Genomic DNA, 20,210 nt, shown 5'->3' with positions numbered 1-20,210 from the left:
CACATTTAAACTCAATAAACAAAGTGAATCAATCTTAAATTAGAATAAAATACGTGTATTTGTATCTTGTTGCATTAGGAACCCGGTCACCAGAGTTCGATGTATTTGTAATAAATACAGACATGTACATTTATATCTGAAAGTGCATAAATTTACACAAATTAACAAACTCTTTAAAATAATTTACAAAAAGCCATGGGCTTTAGGCGAGGCGCTAACGGACTAGGCCTTAATCACATTTAAACTCAATAAAACTCAATAAACGAAGTTAATACACCTTCAATTAGAATAAACAAACGTGCATTTGTATTGTAATGAATACTGTAATGAATACAGACACGTACATTTATATTTGATGGAAAGAGACGATGATGATGGAGAGATGGAGAAAGAACACACGATTAGACCCTGGGTCCCGAGGCCTTGGGTCCCGAGACCCTAGATCCTGGTCTCCGTGGGACCAAGAACCCGAGACACCGACACCTCAAGACCCGATACCTGGTCTTCCTGGTCCCTTGGCCCCAACATCCCAGAGTCCCAAGACCACGAGACCCTGTGTCCCGGTCTGGTCCTCGGACCTCGAGACTCCAACACCCCAAAGCCCGATGAGACCCAGTCTACCTGGTACCAAGACCCAGAGACCCGAGACACCGATACCCTAAGACCCAGAGAAGCGGTCTCCCTGGTACCAAGACGACTTGAGACCCCAAACCTCCAAGACCCTGGGTACCGGTCTCCTCAGATCCCATACCATGCATCCCAAGATCCTGAGTCGCTGTATCCCTGGGTCCTGGTCTGCCTGGGTGACGAGACCCCGAGACACGGTCTCCATGGGTTCTACCTCATTATTAGCATCAGAATAATCAGCATAACCAGCAGAATTAGCATAATGGCAATTACAGTCGTACCTCGGTATACGACCGCTTTGGAATACGTCGAATTTGGTATACGACGTGTTCTGACGAGAAGAAAATATCTTGGGATACGACACGCTTGCTAGAACTTGTATGGGTCGGGATGAGTCACCGCGTACCCGCGTAGACCCCGTTCACGACTGAGACAAAGCGCCGCTCCTCAGTCTGCCTGTAGATCTCGTTCAGTGCACAACCCTTGCTATAACTCTCTGTGAATTTTCACGTGTTTTTTGTCATTTTAATTTATGTATGCATTTTAGTAATAAGTGTCTAAATTATTTTATACAACCCCATTAATGTATAATATACCATATAAAATATCATTTCTTATACTCTGGAACGGATTATTTTCTTTCCCTTTATTTCTTATTGGAAAAATTATTTTGGTATACGTCATTTTCGGTATAAGTCCTACCTTCTGGAACGAATTAACGACGTATACCACTGTATTAACATAATCTCCACCATCAGCATAATCGTACACGCGTACACAGAAAAACACCTATGAAGGCAGGTACGGCACACGAGGGGGGGGGTGGATCACCAGCAACCGCGCCCGACCGCTTTTGTCTCCCGAGTGACGATGTTTACACACCGCTCCAGGTACTCATTTTGAGACTAAGTCAACCTAGGGGAGGCCCAGGACCGGTTCAGATAATCGCCACTGGTGTTGTTCGTGAGCGGGAATCGAACTCGGGTCAACCGGTTCGTAGCGCAGTACGCTAACCACCGCTCCCCAGGGGCACCTCAACAAAGACACACACACACCTGTCCGACTATTTTCTCTTTAAATGTAACGATTGTTTGACGCGACCCCTGAGCGCGGTGCCGTCACGGCGAGTGTCCGCCAGAGGGCGCCGCGCAGCCGCACACTGCGGGGCCTGGAGTAGCGCTGATCTGGCCACCAGAGGGCGGCCCGCGACCCGGTGATTAAACTGTACTCGCGTTTTTTTACACCATTGGAACCTCATTTGCCAGTAAAAAATAGAATTGTTTTTTTACCCTTCTATCTGGCAACAAAACTGACACCTTTTTTACAAGGAGTAATGTTTGCACAGACCACAATACCTGCAGTCATAATGCAAACGAAAAACACAACTCTGATAATGTATGCACTGTCCTTGAAGTTGATTGGTCCACACCCGAGACAGCTTTCCTTAGAGCCTAGTCTCACATGGGCTGGACCAGATAACGCCAAAAGGCGCCTTTTGGTCTATGCAAACATGACTCCTTGTAAAAAAGGTGTCAGTTTTGTTGCCAGATAGAAGGGTAAAAAAACAATTATGTGCTCGCGTTTGTCAACCATAACGTTCGTATTCAGAACCCTCTCGAGGGTACGGGTTGAGCTTCGATGTCACGGTGTCAGATGTGTAGAGGTGCTAGACACACTCTATTCGGTAACCTGCGGGGCCACTATGTATTAGAGGGGCAATGCAGAGTTACCGCTCTGGGACCAACGGCCGGGGTCAGGGAGAGGTGAGAGCGGATCATAAACACGGATTCCCACCAGACCAACGGCCAGGGGTCAGATGAGATAAAAGAGGATCAAAAACGCAGATTGTAAAGAAACAATCAGAGGGTCCCACGAGGGAGCGTGGGATTGGATAAGGACCATTACAAACGGGTATAAAAGGGCGAGCGCGGGGAGCGCGCGGGAGTTCTCCTCACACGAAGACAGAAGCCCGGCTGAAGAAGCTAGAATCCTGGACCAAGCCTTCCAGCTCTTGTAAGAGCTAAGGCTCAGTGTTCCAGTGGTCAAGGGGAGAATAGGTCCTGGCAGGCAGGACCCTGGCTCCCCAGCCTTCCAGCTCTTGTAAGAGCTAAGGCTCGGCGCGACCAGTGGTCAGGGGACCCACCGAGCCAGCGGTGGGTCAAGCTAGCCTCCCCTAGGTCACAGCCGGAGGACGCTAGGGTAGCGGGTAGACTGGGAATAGCTCCCGCCAGTTCGGAGGCTGTACCTCCCTAAGCTAGCAGTCAGAGCCGTGTAAAGGTCCCGCTAGGTACGGAGGCTGTACCTCCTCAGGCTACGGGTGAGGGAACGGGATATCCCTCTGTGTGTGTATAGGGACTGTGTCGCAAGAAAGACAATAAACCAGTGTGTGCCTTAAAGAAGTTTATTCATCTGTTATTACAACACTACAGATGTAATACTTCCGGTTTAATTTGAAGGCGTCGGGGGTCCGGCACAGTGAGATTTACCCTGGGCCCCGCACCCTCCTATCGACAGTCGTGCTCCTATTACAAATATAATCTATGCCTAGAGCTTCCCGGCTGCCTTCTGACTGGGCTCCACTCCCCCCCAACCATAACTCTATTGTCCGCAGCTGTGGCCACAGAGCCACCTTCCTTCCATATACCAGGACGTCCTCTCGTTAGAGGCACAGTGTGTATAGGTACGGCAAACACAATCCTTAATATTCTTTAGGTCTTTCGTTAAAGCCACATAGATAGAAAAAATAATAAAATAACAATATCATGACGTTTCGATCGCAACACAAGCAATCGTCATTAGGTGAAAAAAGAGGGGGAAAGCTGCTGAGGCACGTAGAAAGAAAATAACTTAAATAGTAGAATACGATGTTTCGATTGCAACACAAGCGACCATCATCAGGTAAGAATAAATGAGAAAACAAACCTAGTAAACTTAGAAATATACTGCAATACAACACAGAGAGTTGGTTAACACAACAGTCAACACCCTACCTGGTTGATTACCAGGTAGGTAGAGACACATAGACAGACACACAAGCAGAGAGAGACACAGAGGCACACAGAGAAACAACGTCTCTGTTATAGAGGGGGGGGGGGGCAGAGAGAGGGGGGGTAGAGAAATTGTGATGCCGCCGCCGCGAAGCCGCTCGGCGGGCGCCCCATCTACGACCCCGCTTCCCCCTCACCGCCCCCCACATAAACACACCCTCACACATTTTCCCCCATAGAGCTCCGAGGGGAGGTCTCCTGGCCGGCAGGTTTTTACCAGAAAGCCCTCATAGGGATAATCTTCACGGTTTCCTGCGGCCAGAAAATTGGGCGACCTCCCCTGATGCTAATTCGCACCACGGTGCTGTGACCTGGGTTGAGATTGCATGGTCACGGCGGGGCTGTTCAGCCACGACGGTCGAAACGCACCCCCCCACACACACGTATCGACAAGGCAGGCAGGGGTCCGCAATCCACAAACGAACGGCGGGAAAACGGGGCCCCGCCCACTGTTCGACTAGACGACGCAATCCACAAACGAACGGCGGGAAAACGGGGCCCCGCCACGGTTCGATGAGACGACGCAATCCGTCGCGCTAACCGGATTCGAACCGCCCGAAACCAGCCAGAGGACAGGTGAAGCGCTCTGATTGGCCAGCGGAGCGGGACCGCCTATGAGGTGAGGGGGATAAAGAGAGGGGTGAAGGAGGATAGAGAGAGTCTTCTCAAGTCAGCTCCCGGGGCCGTCAACTCCCTAGTCCAGCCACTCGAACGTTCGTGCGACGTGTCGACGTGCTGCGAGGACAAGCCGACAGGAGCGTCTAACTGTGAGTAAGAGGAGAGAGAGTGTTGGGATTGAGTCTAGGGAAACCAACACCGCTTAGAGTCCATCAAACTAGATAAATCGGGTACAGACCCTCGGGCGATAGTGTAGGCCTGCCTTGTCGATCCTTACTGACTTAACAGCGAATCGCAGTCAGCCGGTAATAAATCATTAATAACTAATCGTAGCCTCGTGTGGTTTCGATGAGAGTGTGAAAGCGCGCGGTGCTGTGTGTACGTACGCTCACAGCATGTGAGTGCTGCGCGGGGCTGTGTGAGGGGAGGTGTCGCGTTTGATTGAAGGAGAGGCAACGCAGTGTTAACAGGCATACGGGAGCCGGCGACAAGCCATGCCTCTCTCGCGAACCCGAGGTGGGGCGACCCAGGGAGGGGAATCGTCAGGCGACAGTCCCTGCCCCGCGAGCGATGAGCCCAGCGGCGGCAGCGGCTGCTCGCACAACAGCGAGGGGTCGGGAAGCGACGGGACCCCTGCAGTCAGAACACAGCAGGGAGAGATCTCGGGGGCTAGTGACCCTCGCAAAATTAGCATGTCAATGAGAGAGTTATGTTGAAATCCTCCCCGTAGCGGGTCGGCTATGTGTAGCTACGTAGAACGTTACATAGATGTATCGGCCAGTGTTGTGCTTAAAGTGTGAGAATAAATAAGAAGCCGACACGACGTGTCTCGGAAGTCGCTCACTACACATGTAAGGACAAAAATGGGAGAAAGCTGAGCTGTAACCACAGGTAGGCACACGATTGGCCACGCGGTACGTGACCCTGGGCTTTTGAAGTCAGGGGGATAAAAGGGGAGCCTGGGGGCAGTTGGAATGGTTGTTCTTCAATATCTTGGCAGTCAAGACCCCTCCAGCGCATCCTGCCTTCTCCAGCCGCTCGCAGGGTCTGTGTGACACCAGCGAGTGCCGCTACTAGGTACGTGGTACGACGCTTGAGTCAGCAGGAGTCTAGACGGCAGTAAGCTAGGCTCTTCTCACAAGATATTCCCCCAAAGTAGTGGCGACTGGGCAGCTTAATTTAAGGGAGTGCGGTTTGCGCGGAGAATAAAAGTTAGCACAGAGCATAGGTGTGGTGTCTGTGATTTCTGTGTGGAGCGACTGCGTGTGCAAGCCGAGTCCCGGGGTAGCGGTAGGGGAACGCGCGGCGAAAGTGAATGCGGGGCCGCGGCGTGCGTGCGCGTTAAGAGGTAATCGCTCGCATGTGTGAGCGCGTTCACGGCCCCCTTTGCAATAGTTGCGTTGTGCACGGGCGTGTAGTCTAACTCCGTGTGGCTCTAAAGCCAGTAGCACGAGTATGTCCCTCAGAGAGGGCGCTAGCGCAGGGGGCGCCGTCATTCAGTCAGCAGGGGTCCTTGCGGGAGCCAACCGACGCGTTGGAGGAGGGAGTGGAACGGGCGGACGTCACGCCCCACCTGCTTAGCGAGGGCGGTGGGGTTGGACGTCGGTGCCCACATCCTCTCTCATTGCATCTCCCGAGAAGTCATCCTTCTGAATTTCTCACCATCACCACCACTTCCAAAAAACACAGAAAACATACTTTTTTATATGTATTATTTATCGTAGTCATTGTTATTAAACATTTACCATTTCCTCCCTATGCTCACTCGTACCAGGAACGTAACCCTATTTTTCCCGTTGAACAAGGTTTCTGAATTCGCGAATTCTAAATTCGCGAGCGTTGTCAAGAATGTAACTCTCGCGAATAGAGGGGGTTTACTGTAGTAGTCATTCACCATGTATATAACATTGTCCTGGCTTTTGTTCTCTGCAGCCCCTGTAAACTCTCCCTTCCCATGTAATATGGTGGCTAATGTTGCACCAGCCATGCTATGTTTGGGTCACTATTGAAAGACAACTTCCTAGCTCAATGGGCTTCACCCAAAATAAACTGACAAACCGGTTCTTCCAAATTCAGTTTAGAAAGGAAAGACATTTCTTTGTTAAAAGCCAACATTGTCGATGTTGCCGAGTCAGCGTTGGTCTTGTCTTTGTGAACGAGCGGGCGTCACGAGGTCAAAGCCACACCGTCACGCTCCGTGGCGTCGCCGGTACAGGAGAAAGCCGCCGCAGAGCGACGGCCGTTTCCACCGAGGGCTGTCAGCGGCAGATCTCATTTCTGTCAATTCACCGTGTCTGGGGAGAGACAAAGAGGGACGGAGAGTTGAGGGGGCAATGGCTGTGGCGGTGATGGTGGCTGTGGCTGGAAACACGGCACTGTGGGTGTCGTGGGGTGTCCTATATGCAGGGGAGGGGTACCATTCCGATTGGGAGCGGTAGTGTAGCGGGTTAGCGCGCTGCGTTACAATACCGGCGACTCAAGTTCTATTCCCGCTAGTGGCAAACACCAGTGACGATTATCTGAATCAGCCTTAAATGAGTCGCTGCAGCAGTGTGTAAACATCGTCACTGAGGAAACAAAGGGGACCAGGCATAGTGTTGGCCACCAACCCTGTCGTGTGCCTTGCATTTGACTCCTATATCCTTGTCTGTTTACACATACGTACAAGTCATCCTGTATCTGTTTAATACTTAAGTAACTTAACTTGTAATTGCGCTAAGATCAGTATAAATGAATCTCGATCCGAGCTGACTTATGCAACAGGGAATTAGGATGTTAACATTGCTTTATGTTTGTGTGATATTTTACATTTCTCATGTGACGCAGTTGTTTCTATTTGCTTTGTTTGCTGTACTTTATTATTTGAAATAGATTTTGTCATTTTGGTGACCTAGGTAAACTTTTGCAAATGAGACTATCCTAGTCTCTTGAGTTTCCACCTAGGCATTCTCTCACCCATCACCTCGCCATCTCACTGATCCACTCACTCATTCACTGTGCATATGACACTCGTGCTACTCGCTTGAGCTCCCACCTTGTTAATCAAAATAAACTTGAAACGTGTAGGCCACCCCCAACTTGCCACGTGTGTCTGCACCGCTGGTGTGTGGAGTTGCGACACCTGGTCGACTCAGAGGCTCCTGAAGGAAGCCATCCTCACCAGGCTCAGGGGAGAACTCCACGTGCCATCCCTTAGTCATTAGCGACAAAAGTAGAGGCCTGTTGTGGGGCCTTCTTTTGTGTGTAGACCGGGGCAAATCGCCCCTTTTACACCCCCGACACGCTCCCACCACCATGGGAAGCCCTGTGTGAGCAGAGACACCAGGCACATCACTCATCCAGGTGAGCAGGTTGGCGCATTCCACCCGCACACAAGTAAGGTGCCGAGTCACGATGACATACGAAGTAAAACATCGGCTCGAAGGAGGCTCTGGAATCACTCTGTGCCTGGAGCTACGTGGGGCTGGGCCGGGTGAAACCAGAGTCAGATTTAGTGGCTGCGGGACAAGGCGGGGGGCAAACGGGATATTTGTGCAGGGCCCAACGCTGCATAGGGAGCCACAAACAACAAAACATTAAAAAAATAAGATTCCCCATTTAAGACGGAGTCCACTGGTTTTCCCAGGAAAGGTTCAGTAAGCCTCAAGATAATAATGTAATTTGTAATGCACACAATATTTTCCCGACGTAAATAACTGTGACTGAGGCGCCAAGCTGAGCTCAGCGTCGCTCTAAAGCCACACAAGAGAGAAGTGGAGCCTCTAAAAAGTCAGGCAAAGATTGAACGCTGCTGCTGCGAATGAGCAGCAGCGGGAAGATGATGGTGAGAATGGCCACGTTCCAGATGGATGGAGCTGCCACAAAGAAACGTCACCCGGCCGTGCCGGTCATGCTGCTTGGTATGGACAGGAGGTTGTGAGCTGTAGTGCAAGATGATGGGCGTGAAGAGAGAGATACGGTAGACAGAACGAAAGTAGAGATGCGATGGCGCAGGCAACTGATCTTGTAGCTGGCCCTGGTGGTGGTGATAAGCCAGCGGAGGGAGTGTAGGTGAGGTGGGAATCCAGATGAGGATGACAGAGGGGCCGAGGACCTAGCAAGCGATATGGTTTTGCAACGAATGGAGTTTCTTGAGGTTACTTAATTTTTATTTTACGATTTTATTTATCAGGTAAAGCAGACTGAGATATTAGCTATTTTGCAGCAGCAACCTGGCCACAAATGATAGCTCAACGAGGTGGCTTATCATGTGGAAATGTTTATAGCATCCACATAATTTAAACGCATCTTGATTCTTAATGTGGAGAAAAATCCACGCGACCACGGGGTGTGAGAATATGCAGGTTTGGGACCGAACCCATAACCTCCTACATACTAGGCGAGGGAGATAACATCTCGCCACCCTGGTGCCCCTGATACCAACGTCAAATTCCAGGAGGCCAATAAGGAGAGAGTGGTTAACGCTGCCGATGGCTGCAGAGACATTGAGGCTAACGAGTGCGATGATGAGTCCACAACGGAGAGATTTGTCATCGATGAGTTTTGTGAGTGCAGTACCAGTGGAGTCGGTGTAACAGAAGGTGTGAACTTGCAGCAGTCGATGTTGGGAGAGGAGGCGATGTGGGCCTTGAGCTGGACGAGGGAGGGTACGGCGTTCCAGGAGTTTTAGGGAGTTTGTAAAACACGTTTTTTTTAAAATAAGTTAATAATTTTCTGTGTAATTATAGAAATGTGAGAAATCCGGATGGACATTGGCGTGTTTACTGGGGATTTAGGAGGAATACTTTTAGAACGGCGTTATTGGGGTAAAGTGGTCTGCAAAACTTGAGGGTTGACTGAGAGTGAGTGGTCCGCGGGTTGAGGCAAAAGGTTGACTTAGCCAATGATGTAGGCCTTGCTGTCTGATGTAACTGGACGTTATGTATCCAGTAAACATCGAACGTTGGGCCATCGTTGGGCTAACGTTCGCCCATCGTTGGGCTAACGTTCGCCCAACGTTCAATATTTACCGGGTAGCAGTTGCCTGCGGTATGAAAATCTGGCAGCAGAGGGGGCCCAAGGGAGATTGGGAAGGACTTCCTGCACCTGTGCACACACACAACCTGTGGCCTCGTCCATTGCTCTTTGGTGTAGTCTCGTGTGCGGAGCGGTAGTGTAGTAGGTTCACGGTCACCAACACCAGTGACGATTATCTGAACCGGTCCTGAACCTCCCCTAGGTCGACTCAGCCTCAAATGAGTACATGCCCCCTATCGCACGCACACTCGATCACCACCTAGCACCCGCTCACCCAAGCACGAAACGACACACCCGCTCACCTACCCTACCCTCTCACCTACCCTCCGACTAATCCACCCACCTCCTCGTTCATCTAACCAGTCGCTCAACTCGCCTACTCCACTCTCGTACTCACCAATTCCACCATATACCCTACTCACTTTCGCCACCCCCAACTACCCACTCACCTACCCCATCATCCCACTCACCTACCCTTCTCTCACACTCACCTACCAACCCACTCATCCACACACACAACCCTAATACCACTCACTGCCAGCACCGTCCCACTCACCAACACACTCGCTCACTCACCAACACACTCGCCCATTACCCCTCCCCACCCTGTCACTTAACCTCGGTTTGTCCTCTCCACCGCCACCCACAGCCCCCTGCTTGACGCGTTTCCGCAGGGAGGCCGCTGGAGGGGGCCGAGGGAGGGGCCCCGTGTGGGGGCTGCGGTTTAAGTGATGCGTGCGTGACACACTGGCCACCAGCCCTGCATTGCCACCGCCACCACCACCTCATCCTCCCTCCTCCTGCTGCTGCTGCTCAGCAGGTGAGCCGCGTGTCTTGTGGGAAGGACATCATTGAGTGGTTGGCTGGGTGAGTGGCTAGCCTGGGTGTAGTTTGGTTGCTCGGGTGAGTGGTTGGTTGGGTAAGTGAATGTGTCGCGGCGTGGGTGGTTGACTGATACGCTGGATGAGTGTGTTGCGATGTGAATGGTTCGCTGGTGAGCTGAGTATCCGTGTGCTTGAGTGAGTGCGTTAGTGGCTAGCTAGGTAGCTGGGTGCTTGAGTGAGTTGGTGGGTGAGTCGCTGGGGGGGGGGGGGTGCGTGAGGACACCACACTGCCTCATTTTGTTGTTTACTTGAGTTCTTCAGTAAATTCTCCTGTGCTTCTTGACTTTGGTTTAATTTACATTTCCTGTATTTCTGTTTCTATCTCGCTCGCAGTGGTGTTATCTCTATCTCAAACCTCTGCCGCCTGTTATGAAGAAAGTACAATCCGTTACAAAGTTTGAGGATTGGTGTAATGTTGAGGTTTGCCAGTACTGTACTTTATTTCCAATACTGCAATTACCTTTCTTAACCCGTGAAGCATTACCGAGGCTCAAGACTCCTTTTCAGGAGGGTTGTGCGGCCGACTGAATGATGCCCCCCCCCGCTAGCACCCTCTCTGAGTGACACACTCGTGCTGCTGGCTTGTGGCCACACGGAGTTGGGCCACACGGAGTTGGACCACACACCCGTGGAGGTTGTGGCGCTGCGATCCCATAATCTCATGGTCTGCCCTTCTCGCTTATTCCACCCCAGCCTCTCCCGATGTCGTGAATGACTCATTGCGGTAAACCTTTTTGCGCCCATACACTATTAAGCCTACTCAGGGCACCGCAATGTAAACTGTCTTGTGAGGGTCGGCCAATACCCTGGCACCGGAAACCCTGGGACTTTCTTCATAGGTACCCTTCGGATTAAAACCCATTGTGCCAAGCAATCCCCCACCAGGACACTACGTGTGTGCGCTGCATGTGTGTGCTCAGTGCTGGGGCAAATCTCGCCAAGACATTTGTTAATGTGGACTTTGTTACCTAAAGACATCTGTATCAGCTCGTTAAGTACTGTACATATGTAGTGACTGACTTGGAGACGTAACTTCTTGGAGGCAATTCTTTAATTAAACACCGAGCACACTGTTACACACTCTCTGCTGTTACACAATGCTCTGTCTCTCGCTTAAACGCAACTTTACACTGATTGCTAGCCTACAACACAACGCGAGCCATCTGATACTGACGGCGCTGAACTAAGACAGCCAACTACTGATAGCTGCGCAATTATCAAGTGGACAATGACAGTGACGAAGGCACGAGACGACAGCGGCGAAGGCAACGATCTTCAACAGCAACGACGACGGGGATCCCACTCCAAACGACGGCCTGATCTCCCGCTCGGGGTCCCCTTTTATCCTGCTAGCGTGGCCTCGCACTGCCCTGGCCACTCTCCCCTTCTGGAACCTACAAGCAGACTCTCGACGTATCCCTTCCATAACCTTTACCCTAGATCCCTCTCGGGTCTATCGCGTGGTCTGCTATCAATCAGGGCTGCTTCAGGCTGCAGATCCCCTTCCCTGCCAGCAGCCAGCGCTATGCTACGTAGTGACCAATTCTATGTCACTACACATATATGCAAAGTGAGTGCACCGGGTACATTAAATTAGTTCAGTTGACTCGTTCAGGGTACAGTGACATTTTCTTTTAAAGCTCTTTCAGAAGTGACCTGGCCACAAATGATAACACAACAAAGTAGTTTATCATTTGGAAATGTATAGCAGCCAAATAATCTAAACACATGGTGGAGGGGAAAACCGGAGGGCCCGGAGAAAAATCCACGCAACCACGGGAAGAGATAACATGCAAACTCCAAATTTATAACAGGGTGGGGATCGAACCCACAACCTCCTTCTCATATCAGCCAAGGAAGATTACAATTCGACACTGTGGCGCCCTATAGATATCTGTATCTGTATCAGCTCGCTCAGTACATATGTGCTAATTTGTTCAGTTGACTCGTTTAGTGTACGGTGACATTACAGTACTTGGCTTGTGTAAGACAACCCGGCTCAGTGCTCCTTGAGTGAACTCAATTACGGCCGCAGAAGAAATATTTTATGGGATTATTTTCCAGAAAATCCAGATTAGTACCTGGTGCGAATTGTCAACATCGCCATGAGGAAGACAAAGGCGGGTGGGCAGGCGTGGCGCTGGCCACATCGCTCCCCGTGTGTCATGCCGGCCTTCATAGGTGCTCGCTAACAGCACTTGCTGCTTCAGTCTGTTCAGGCTATACTGGAGATCTTTGTCTTTGTGTGTGCACTTGTGTTGGTGCGTCTGTGCGTGCGTGCTTGCATGTGTGTCACATTTGCTCGCTGGACTTTGGATCGATGGGTCTCTAGTGAGCAGGATGTCGTCCATTGTGAACGTGCCGACTCTCCAACACTCGCACTAAAATCGATCGTTATAAGGTTCACAGCGCCACTCCGCATGGCGGTGAGCGATCGTAAACTCTCATTACCTTGAACAACAAGCCAGCACCTCTGTGGTTCTAGCTTGGAATCCCAGCCTAAACACAGATATTGTCCTTCTCCCACACCACCGATGAGCATAGTTGGCTGTGTATGGTGTGAAAGAAGGTCAATATACATACAAGCATCTTCCTGGTGAGTTCTTTCCTCGCCTAGAATTGTTTAGATGTTTTAACCCCAGCTTAACTGGACACAGAACAAATGCTAGAATTTATCCCTCCAGTTTTACATCGTATATTCTGATATCCACACTTGTATTCCAACTTGTGCTGTTGGCATTGTCATGTGACAAAGAACATTTATTTTTTGCAACTCTGCAGGTGAGCAGTGCATCACCTTGCGTCAGTGAACGGCCCGAGAACATGACAACGCAGAGCTACCACTGAAGTCGCTTCTCTAGGCCTCTCTATTCACACTAGGGCCTCACTTTTTTATTGTTCGTCGCATGTCAATCAAACCTGAATATTTAATTCTCAGAGCTGGATTTCAACCCAATTAATTGAAAAGCCAACTTTAATATGACTGTGTTTGTTTGCATTCATTTGTGGCTGAGCAGAGAGCATCAGCTCACTACACACTCGCACCACCGAGTGGACCCCCTCGCTGCCACCGTCACTCCCCCCAGCGATGGCTGCGCTGCGCACGCTCGCCCTCCGCCGCGCGGCTGGGGCCCTGGGAGCCGCCCCTCTGCACGGGCCGGCCTCGTCCCGCCATGGCGGCCAAGCCGGCGTCTCCTCCTCCCCCTCCTCGTCCGCGTCATCGTCGGCGAGCGCCGGAGACTACTACGACGTGCTGGTGATCGGCGGAGGCACGGGCGGCATCACGATGGCCGCCCGCATGCGGCGCAAGCTGGGGTCCTCGGGCAAGGTGGCCGTCATGGAGCCGAGCGAGGTGCCCGATTCACGGATGCGCCGCGACTGCCTCGCGCACCCCGGTTCGATTCGTGGCTGCGGTGCGAGCGAGGATCCCCGTGCGCCCACACGTGGCCGGTATCGGCACGATTGCGTTGGCGTGATGGACACGAAATGAGTGCCGCAGTCCCAGTGGCAGGCGGTGGTGTCTGAACCCGGATGGGTACTTGCCTGGGTCGACTTGGCCTAACATAATGAGTACCTGGTGCAGAGTGTGAAATTATGTCCAGTCAATAAAGGTGGCCGGGCGTGGTGCTGGACACAGCCACCATTGTTGAGCACCCGGCCGACCATTTATAGGTGCTCGCTAACAGCATTTGTTGTTAGCGAGTACCTATTAAGGCAGTATTTTAGTTTAGTTTTTATACAAAAAGTGCGTGAACCGCTGCGCCACCACTCCACAAACATGATAATAACTATTATTTTAATTTACCAGTGTAATTCATGCAAATTGCATCTCACAATCATTGGTGGAGGATTTATAACGTGCATAGTTTTCACACGGAGGGGAACGAGCGAACAATTTACAGACAAATGGGAGAGGGAAGGCAGCCGGAACCAATGCTACCAACAATTGCCCAAGCTCTGTGGTCCTATATTGTGATGTTTGGCCATATGTATATATATACAAGTAAATAATAATATCTAACTCTAGGACGGGTAACGCCAGCTTCTAGCAAAACCCGGTACAAAATCTTAATCTTTATAAGCATCAGAATCTTTATTTAGACTAGAGGAATCCGATGAGCTATGAAGCTCTTTTTCATACTTGTCCAGTCGGGGCATGGAGTCAGGATGACTTGATCTAGGACCAGTTCAGATCATCATCACCAGTGTTGACCACGAGCAGCAATTGAACTTGGGTCGCTGGGTTCATAGTGCAGCGCGCTAACCACACACCACCGCTCCCTACCACCACCATCATCACCACGGTACCCACCCGCAATCCTCCGTCTCATCCTAGGATTTGTTGCTTCCGCCCCCCCCACCATTCTACCCATCCTGCTCCCCCCCCCCCACCATGGCAGATGCACTACTACCAGCCCATGTGGACGCTGGTGGGTGCCGGTGCGAAACGCTTCGGGCAGTCGGGCCGCTCTACAGCCTCGGTGATGCCCAGTGGAGTGAGCTGGCTGCAGGAGCACGTCGGCACCTTTGAGCCCGAGCAAAACCGTGTGCGCACTGTCAGCGGGGCGCAGGTGAGTGGGGCGAGTGTGGATAGGCGAGATTGGGTATTGGTGAGCGTGTGAGTGAGTGAGTGGGCAAATTTGTGGGTAGGTGAGTGAGCGAGCAAGTGAATGAGTGGGAAAGTTTGTGGATGGGTGGATCAGTGAGTGAGCAAGTGGGCAGGTTTGTGGGTGGGTGAGTGAGCTAGTGGGCAGGTTTGTGGGTGGGCGAGTAAGTGAATGGGTGGATGGGTTTGGGTGGGTGGGTGAGTGAGCGAGTGGGTATGCTTGTGGGTGGGTGAATGAGCGAGATGTGAGCCGCCGTAATGCCGATGCCACCGCTCATGTTGAAACTGGCAAAAACAACAAAACTCTCCGTTCTTGTCTCCGCAGATCAACTACAAGTATCTGATCGTGGCAATGGGTATTCAACTCAACTATGAGCAGGTGAGAGGCTGAGCATCTATATTCGTGTACTTGTATGTGCGTGTGTGTGTGACAAACTGGCAAGGGAGATGGACTGATGTGGTACAAAAGGATGTGGAGCTGATTGGACTTGTTGATGACTGGCACAAGCAGTGTCAAGATCAGCCTCTGTGTAGGTTCGTGAAGGACGTTACTGTGCAGTTGGAGGCAGTTGCCCTCCAGCAATATCGGAGAGCAGGGGAACACTGCTCACAACAACGAGCAGAGCACCGGGCCGCTAAAATGCAGAAATTTGGCAGTTTGGGGATCATAGTTGGTGCATCTGCCAGTCATCTCAGTCGGTCAACCCATGGCACCTGAGTCTGTTCTGTGACCTCCTGCCATCGGGCCTTTGACACTTCACATGGCCTCAAAGTGCACCTAGCATGGCACAAGTACATTGGCGATGTCACTACCACTTAGAGGCGAATGGCAGCTGTTGTTGCAGTTGTGGTACCCAGTGTTATCACAGGCCACGTGCAGAATAACCAGGTGGGCGGCTCAGCGGTACAGCGAGCGGCTCGCAATTGGAAGGTCGCGAGTTGAACTCCTGCTTGGGGGTTGACTCTGCCCATCATTGCTCCCTCCAAGGCCAATGAATTGAGGCAACAGTGGCTGTCTTATGGACAGACTCGCCCACACCATATCAATATGGAATTTCAGGGCTGTAAAGAGGAGATGAGCGCCAATTCCTCAATGCTCAGTTTAGCAGGAAATTACTTAATTTTTTTGTAAATAGAATACAATAAGTGGAAGGATGGGGGATCTTATCTTGACATGCACATGATGCTGGGATACCTGGTATGTTGAAGGAACTTTTTGGTATTTAAGTGGTGATACGGCTGAGCAGTAGCGTTTTTGCCGCTTGTTGTAGAGGTTAGTAGTTCAAATCCAGCAGGCTTCCCTGGTTAACGTTGCAGGCGTATTAGTCATAAAATATATATGCTGTCTGCTTCGCAGTGGACGTTAAAGATCACGTGACATCATTGAAAAGAACAGACAAAAATCCAATTTGAAAAGAATTACACTGAAAATTACTCGAGTAGAATTACACGAGGCACCATGGCCCACTTCTGGCAAACTAATGCCAGGTACCGACACTGTGCCGCACAGGGACAGCTGCCACTGGGGGTGCCCTTTTACGTGTGCTGAGATGAGATGCAATGCACGTCACTTAGAGTTTCTGAAGCATTTAAGCAAGCGCTGTGTAAATACAATGATTATATTATTGAGAGTCAACTCAAAAATAAGCGTGTGCGGATTTATCTGGAGTTTCACTTTATTTGGGCCATCCCTCTTCCTTCCTCGTCTCCCCTGACACTCGTGGGCACTGTGACGGTTGGATCATCGTGATCTGTGGATGTTCCGCCATGTCGCCGAAGGGCTGGCGATGTCCGTAGGTTTTTTTTTTGTCCTGGGCATTTTGACGTGCGTGTGAAACCACTCCGGGTGGTTGAACCTGTTCGGCGTCCCCGAGTCGTCGAGGACAGGCGTAGCAGCCGGGGCTCTTCGGGCCCAGCTCGGAGGCATTCGCAGCTGACGCGGATCCGCGGCCATTGTGTGTTTAGTTTGTTGTCCTTCCCTTGCACCTCCGATTAGCACGGTTGGCTACGTACAGTGCAAAAGAAGTTCCACATACGTACATAGCCACGAAACTGGCAGTACAAAGGAGGCATAATGAATTAGACAGACGGTACAAATGAGACAATATAAGTGAGACAATGAAAGAGTGTGACAGTACAAAAGAGACAGGCGTGTCAGCCATGGGGGTTGTTTGATCATACTCCACCACGCTGATCAGTGCGGTGGATTGCATAAAATATAAGTACTTTAATAATAATATAGAAAATATTTTCTTACACTTGAAATGTGGTGCATAGCTCGTGAGCTGAGGAATCGACAGTATGTCAATGTGTCGTGCCGGCCTTCGTAGGTGCTCAGTAAAAGCACTTACCCCAAGAGCATGTTAAGACTATACGGTGGATCTTTGTCTTTTACTCCTCCGGGTAGAGGCAATAACACTATATCGCCACCCTTTAAAGATTCTCAACGAGCTCCGACTGATACACTCGCAGGAGGGCAGGACCCTCCTGAAACTAGTCACGAGACTCGGGGTGGAAAAAAAAATGTGTGCAAAGAGCACAATTGTGCAAAAAGAAACGATCAACATTCCTTGAAGCAGTGCTTTGTGATCCTCTAAAAGTGATTTTCTGCTGCATTGTAATTATTTGAGCTCAGCTGTTTGTACTACACCAGGGAAAGTAAGGGATCTGTTCTGTGAACAGTGGTTCAGGGACAGCAGCAGCAGGGAGCATGTGTTCTATTATGTCATGTACGAAGGCTGTTGCCATTTGTAAATTCACCGACAAACCTACCCAGTCACCCATCTACCGTCCCACTGACCCACCACTGATCAAATTGATCAATTGTCACGATTCCGGGTTGTGGTCTAAATATGTTTTTAATGATTTAGTTGCTGTAATTTTAACCACTTCCAACCATCATAACCACAATCACCGCAGCAATAATCTCCACAATCACAACTACCAAAGCACCACAGCAACCACTACAGTCACAACCACCATCACAACTACCACCAAAACCACCACAATCACAACCAAAAATAAAGGCAAATATCCCCTTGTAGCCTTAAACTGTCGGATCAAGTGCTGTTAGCAAGCACCTATGAAGACCGGCAAGGCACACGAGGGGCTGAGTGACCAGCACCACACCCAGCCGCTTTTATCTCTCTAGTGGCGATATTTACACACCGGCTAAGTCGACATAGGGGAGGCGCAGGACCAGTTCAGATAATCGTCAATGGTGTTAGCTGTGGGCGGGAATTAAACCCGGGTTTACCGGGTTCATAGTGTGGCGCGCTGACCGATAAGCCACCGCTCCCCACAATCGACACCACCACAAATGCCACAACCACCCGACTACGGTCAAGATCACTTGCCCGGCCCCTCCACCCCCTCCTGCATTCCCACCCCCGGGCTGCCTTCCTCCCGCACCCCTGCCATGGGCCCCCCTTACTCCGCCTACCTCCGCTGACCCCCACACCCCAGTCGCCCTTCTCCTCGCTGCACGCAAAGCAACAACACCGACTTTGCCGAGTCACGGTGACTGCCACGGCCAGCGCTCAGCTCCCGGCGAGGCTTGGGCTCCTCTTCTTCGTTAGCGCCCCTCCTCGTCAAATCCCCGTTCCCACCCCTCCTCGCCGTGTCCCCTCGATTTCCCTCCTCGTGTCAGGAGCAGGCGTGGTGCCATGTGCTGCTAGGGTTGTGGCGAGGGATAAGAGTGTTGGGTGGTGAGGGTTGCAGTGGTAGGGATAGCGTTGTAATTGTGAGGGTTAGAGAAAAGTGACACGGTTATTGTTCGGCTTGGGATTATGATTAGCATTGGGTAGGTGGAGAGTAAGTTTCTGAGTCGGTGTTAGGGTTCGAGCAAGCGTTTGCATTCTATTTCTAGATTTAGTATTGCTGTGAGGCTTTGGGGTTATGATTAGTCTTGGGGTTAAGGTTCGTGTCCGGGCATGCATTGGATTTAGTGTAATGGTCGGGTGAGTGCTGGAGTTTAGATAACACCGTTGGGAAATCCCACAGTTGGGACACATATGCACACAGGGACACAACAACACCAATGGCCTCGGAGACTGACGCTGAGAAATGTAAACGCACATGCAGGGACACGAGGAAATACTCGCTCAAGGACACGGGGACACTTGCTCAAGGACACGGGGACAGTCTGCAGACACAGGAACACACGCACACACGTACACGCGTGTGCACCCACACACACCCACAGGCAGGCGCATCCAGATACAAACTGGTTCCAGATATGATTTGTTTCTGTGTTGAGTTAAACCTCTCACTGGCCTCACGTCAATCCTCACACTTTTACCCCCGACAGCGAAGCGGTAACACTCGAGTCTCAACAGCAAGAAGTGCCTGGGTTTGATTCCCGATTGGGGCGCCTTTCTGCGTGTGAACTTTGTATTCTCTCCGCCTGTTGTGCGTGGGTTTCCTTTGGGTTCTCTGGATGATTCCTCCCATAGCTAAACGCACACACGTACAAATGTTATCGATATCGGCCAAAACCATCCCAATGCTGAAAAATACATTGAAAATTACTGAATTAGGACCACGCAAAGTAACACCATCGCCCCCTCCTACAGAAACTTGCAAGGACCCTCCTGAAAAAGAGCCTTGAGACTCGGTGAAGCTTTTCTGGGTAAACGAACCTGGTGATGATAAAAATACAAAAACTTATCTGTCAATATAAGCAGCGAATAATTAGCAAAGTTCGCAGCAGCAAGTGCATATAAATTATTGTTTATTTAACATTTTTAAATGTGTATGCATGTCATTGTGTGATAGCTATGTGTGTGTATGCAAGTCTGTATTCTTAGTGCAGCGGTTAGTGCACCACGCTATGAATCCAGTTACCCGAGTTCGATTCCCACTCATGGTCAACACCATTGATTACATTAACTGGTCTTGGGCCTCCCTTAGGTCGACTCAGCCTAAAATGAGTACCTCGTGCGGTGTGTAAACATAGTCACTCGGGATACAAAGGCGGCCTGGCGTGATGCTGGCCACCCATCCCCTCATGTGCCATTCCGGCATTCATAGATATAAGCTCGCTCACAGCACTTTCCCTAAGTGTATGTGAAAGCTAAACGTGGGATGTTTGTCTTTGTATTTGCATATGTGTACGTGTCATTGGGCGTTTGGCATGTGAGTGCATGTGATTGTATGTATGTGTGCGAGTGCGGAGCAGTAGCGCACTGTGCTACAAACCTAATTCTAAGCCAACACCAGTGACGGATTTTAATCTAACTAAGTGCTGGGCCTTCCCTAGATCGAATCAGCCTCAGCCAGACATAAATACCTGATGTGGCATGCAAACATCAGCACTGGCAAACAAAGGTGCCGGTCACCCACCTCCTCGTGTGCCGTGCTGGTCTGCGTCGGTGCTACTTGCTAACAGCACTTGCCCCAACATTATGTTGG

The 20,210-nt window shown here is 50.7% G+C and overlaps 1 protein-coding gene and 1 long non-coding RNA gene across 3 annotated transcripts in view; one reads left to right on the top strand and one right to left on the bottom strand.

Moving 5' to 3' along the window:
* Positions 1-3,017: 3,017 nt before the first annotated feature.
* Positions 3,018-10,348, bottom strand: LOC144731592 (uncharacterized). Of its 2 annotated transcripts, none has more exons than XR_013587969.1 (3): positions 9,927-10,348; positions 7,453-7,596; positions 3,018-6,586 (listed from the first exon to the last, which is right to left on the bottom strand). It is a non-coding gene; the product is annotated as an uncharacterized LOC144731592 (long non-coding RNA). The 2 variants fall into 2 exon arrangements; XR_013587968.1 differs by having other exon boundaries at positions 8,850-10,347.
* Positions 9,988-20,210, top strand: part of SQOR (sulfide quinone oxidoreductase) — a 24,889-nt gene continuing 14,666 nt past the window's right edge. Inside the window, exons 1-4 of the mRNA XM_078612764.1 lie at positions 9,988-10,128; positions 13,210-13,544; positions 14,593-14,763; positions 15,124-15,177. Of these exons, the coding sequence (XP_078468890.1) occupies positions 13,281-13,544; positions 14,593-14,763; positions 15,124-15,177 (489 nt within the window). The 5' untranslated portion in view covers positions 9,988-10,128; positions 13,210-13,280. The remainder of the gene's footprint in view (positions 10,129-13,209; positions 13,545-14,592; positions 14,764-15,123; positions 15,178-20,210) is intronic.

Source organism: Lampetra planeri, chromosome 39 (assembly GCF_965212315.1).
Source record: "Lampetra planeri chromosome 39, kcLamPlan1.2.h2, whole genome shotgun sequence".
NCBI lineage: Eukaryota > Metazoa > Chordata > Hyperoartia > Petromyzontiformes > Petromyzontidae > Lampetra > Lampetra planeri.
Note: the sequence above shows the minus strand (reverse complement) of the source record. Positions and strands in the feature narration are given on the sequence as shown.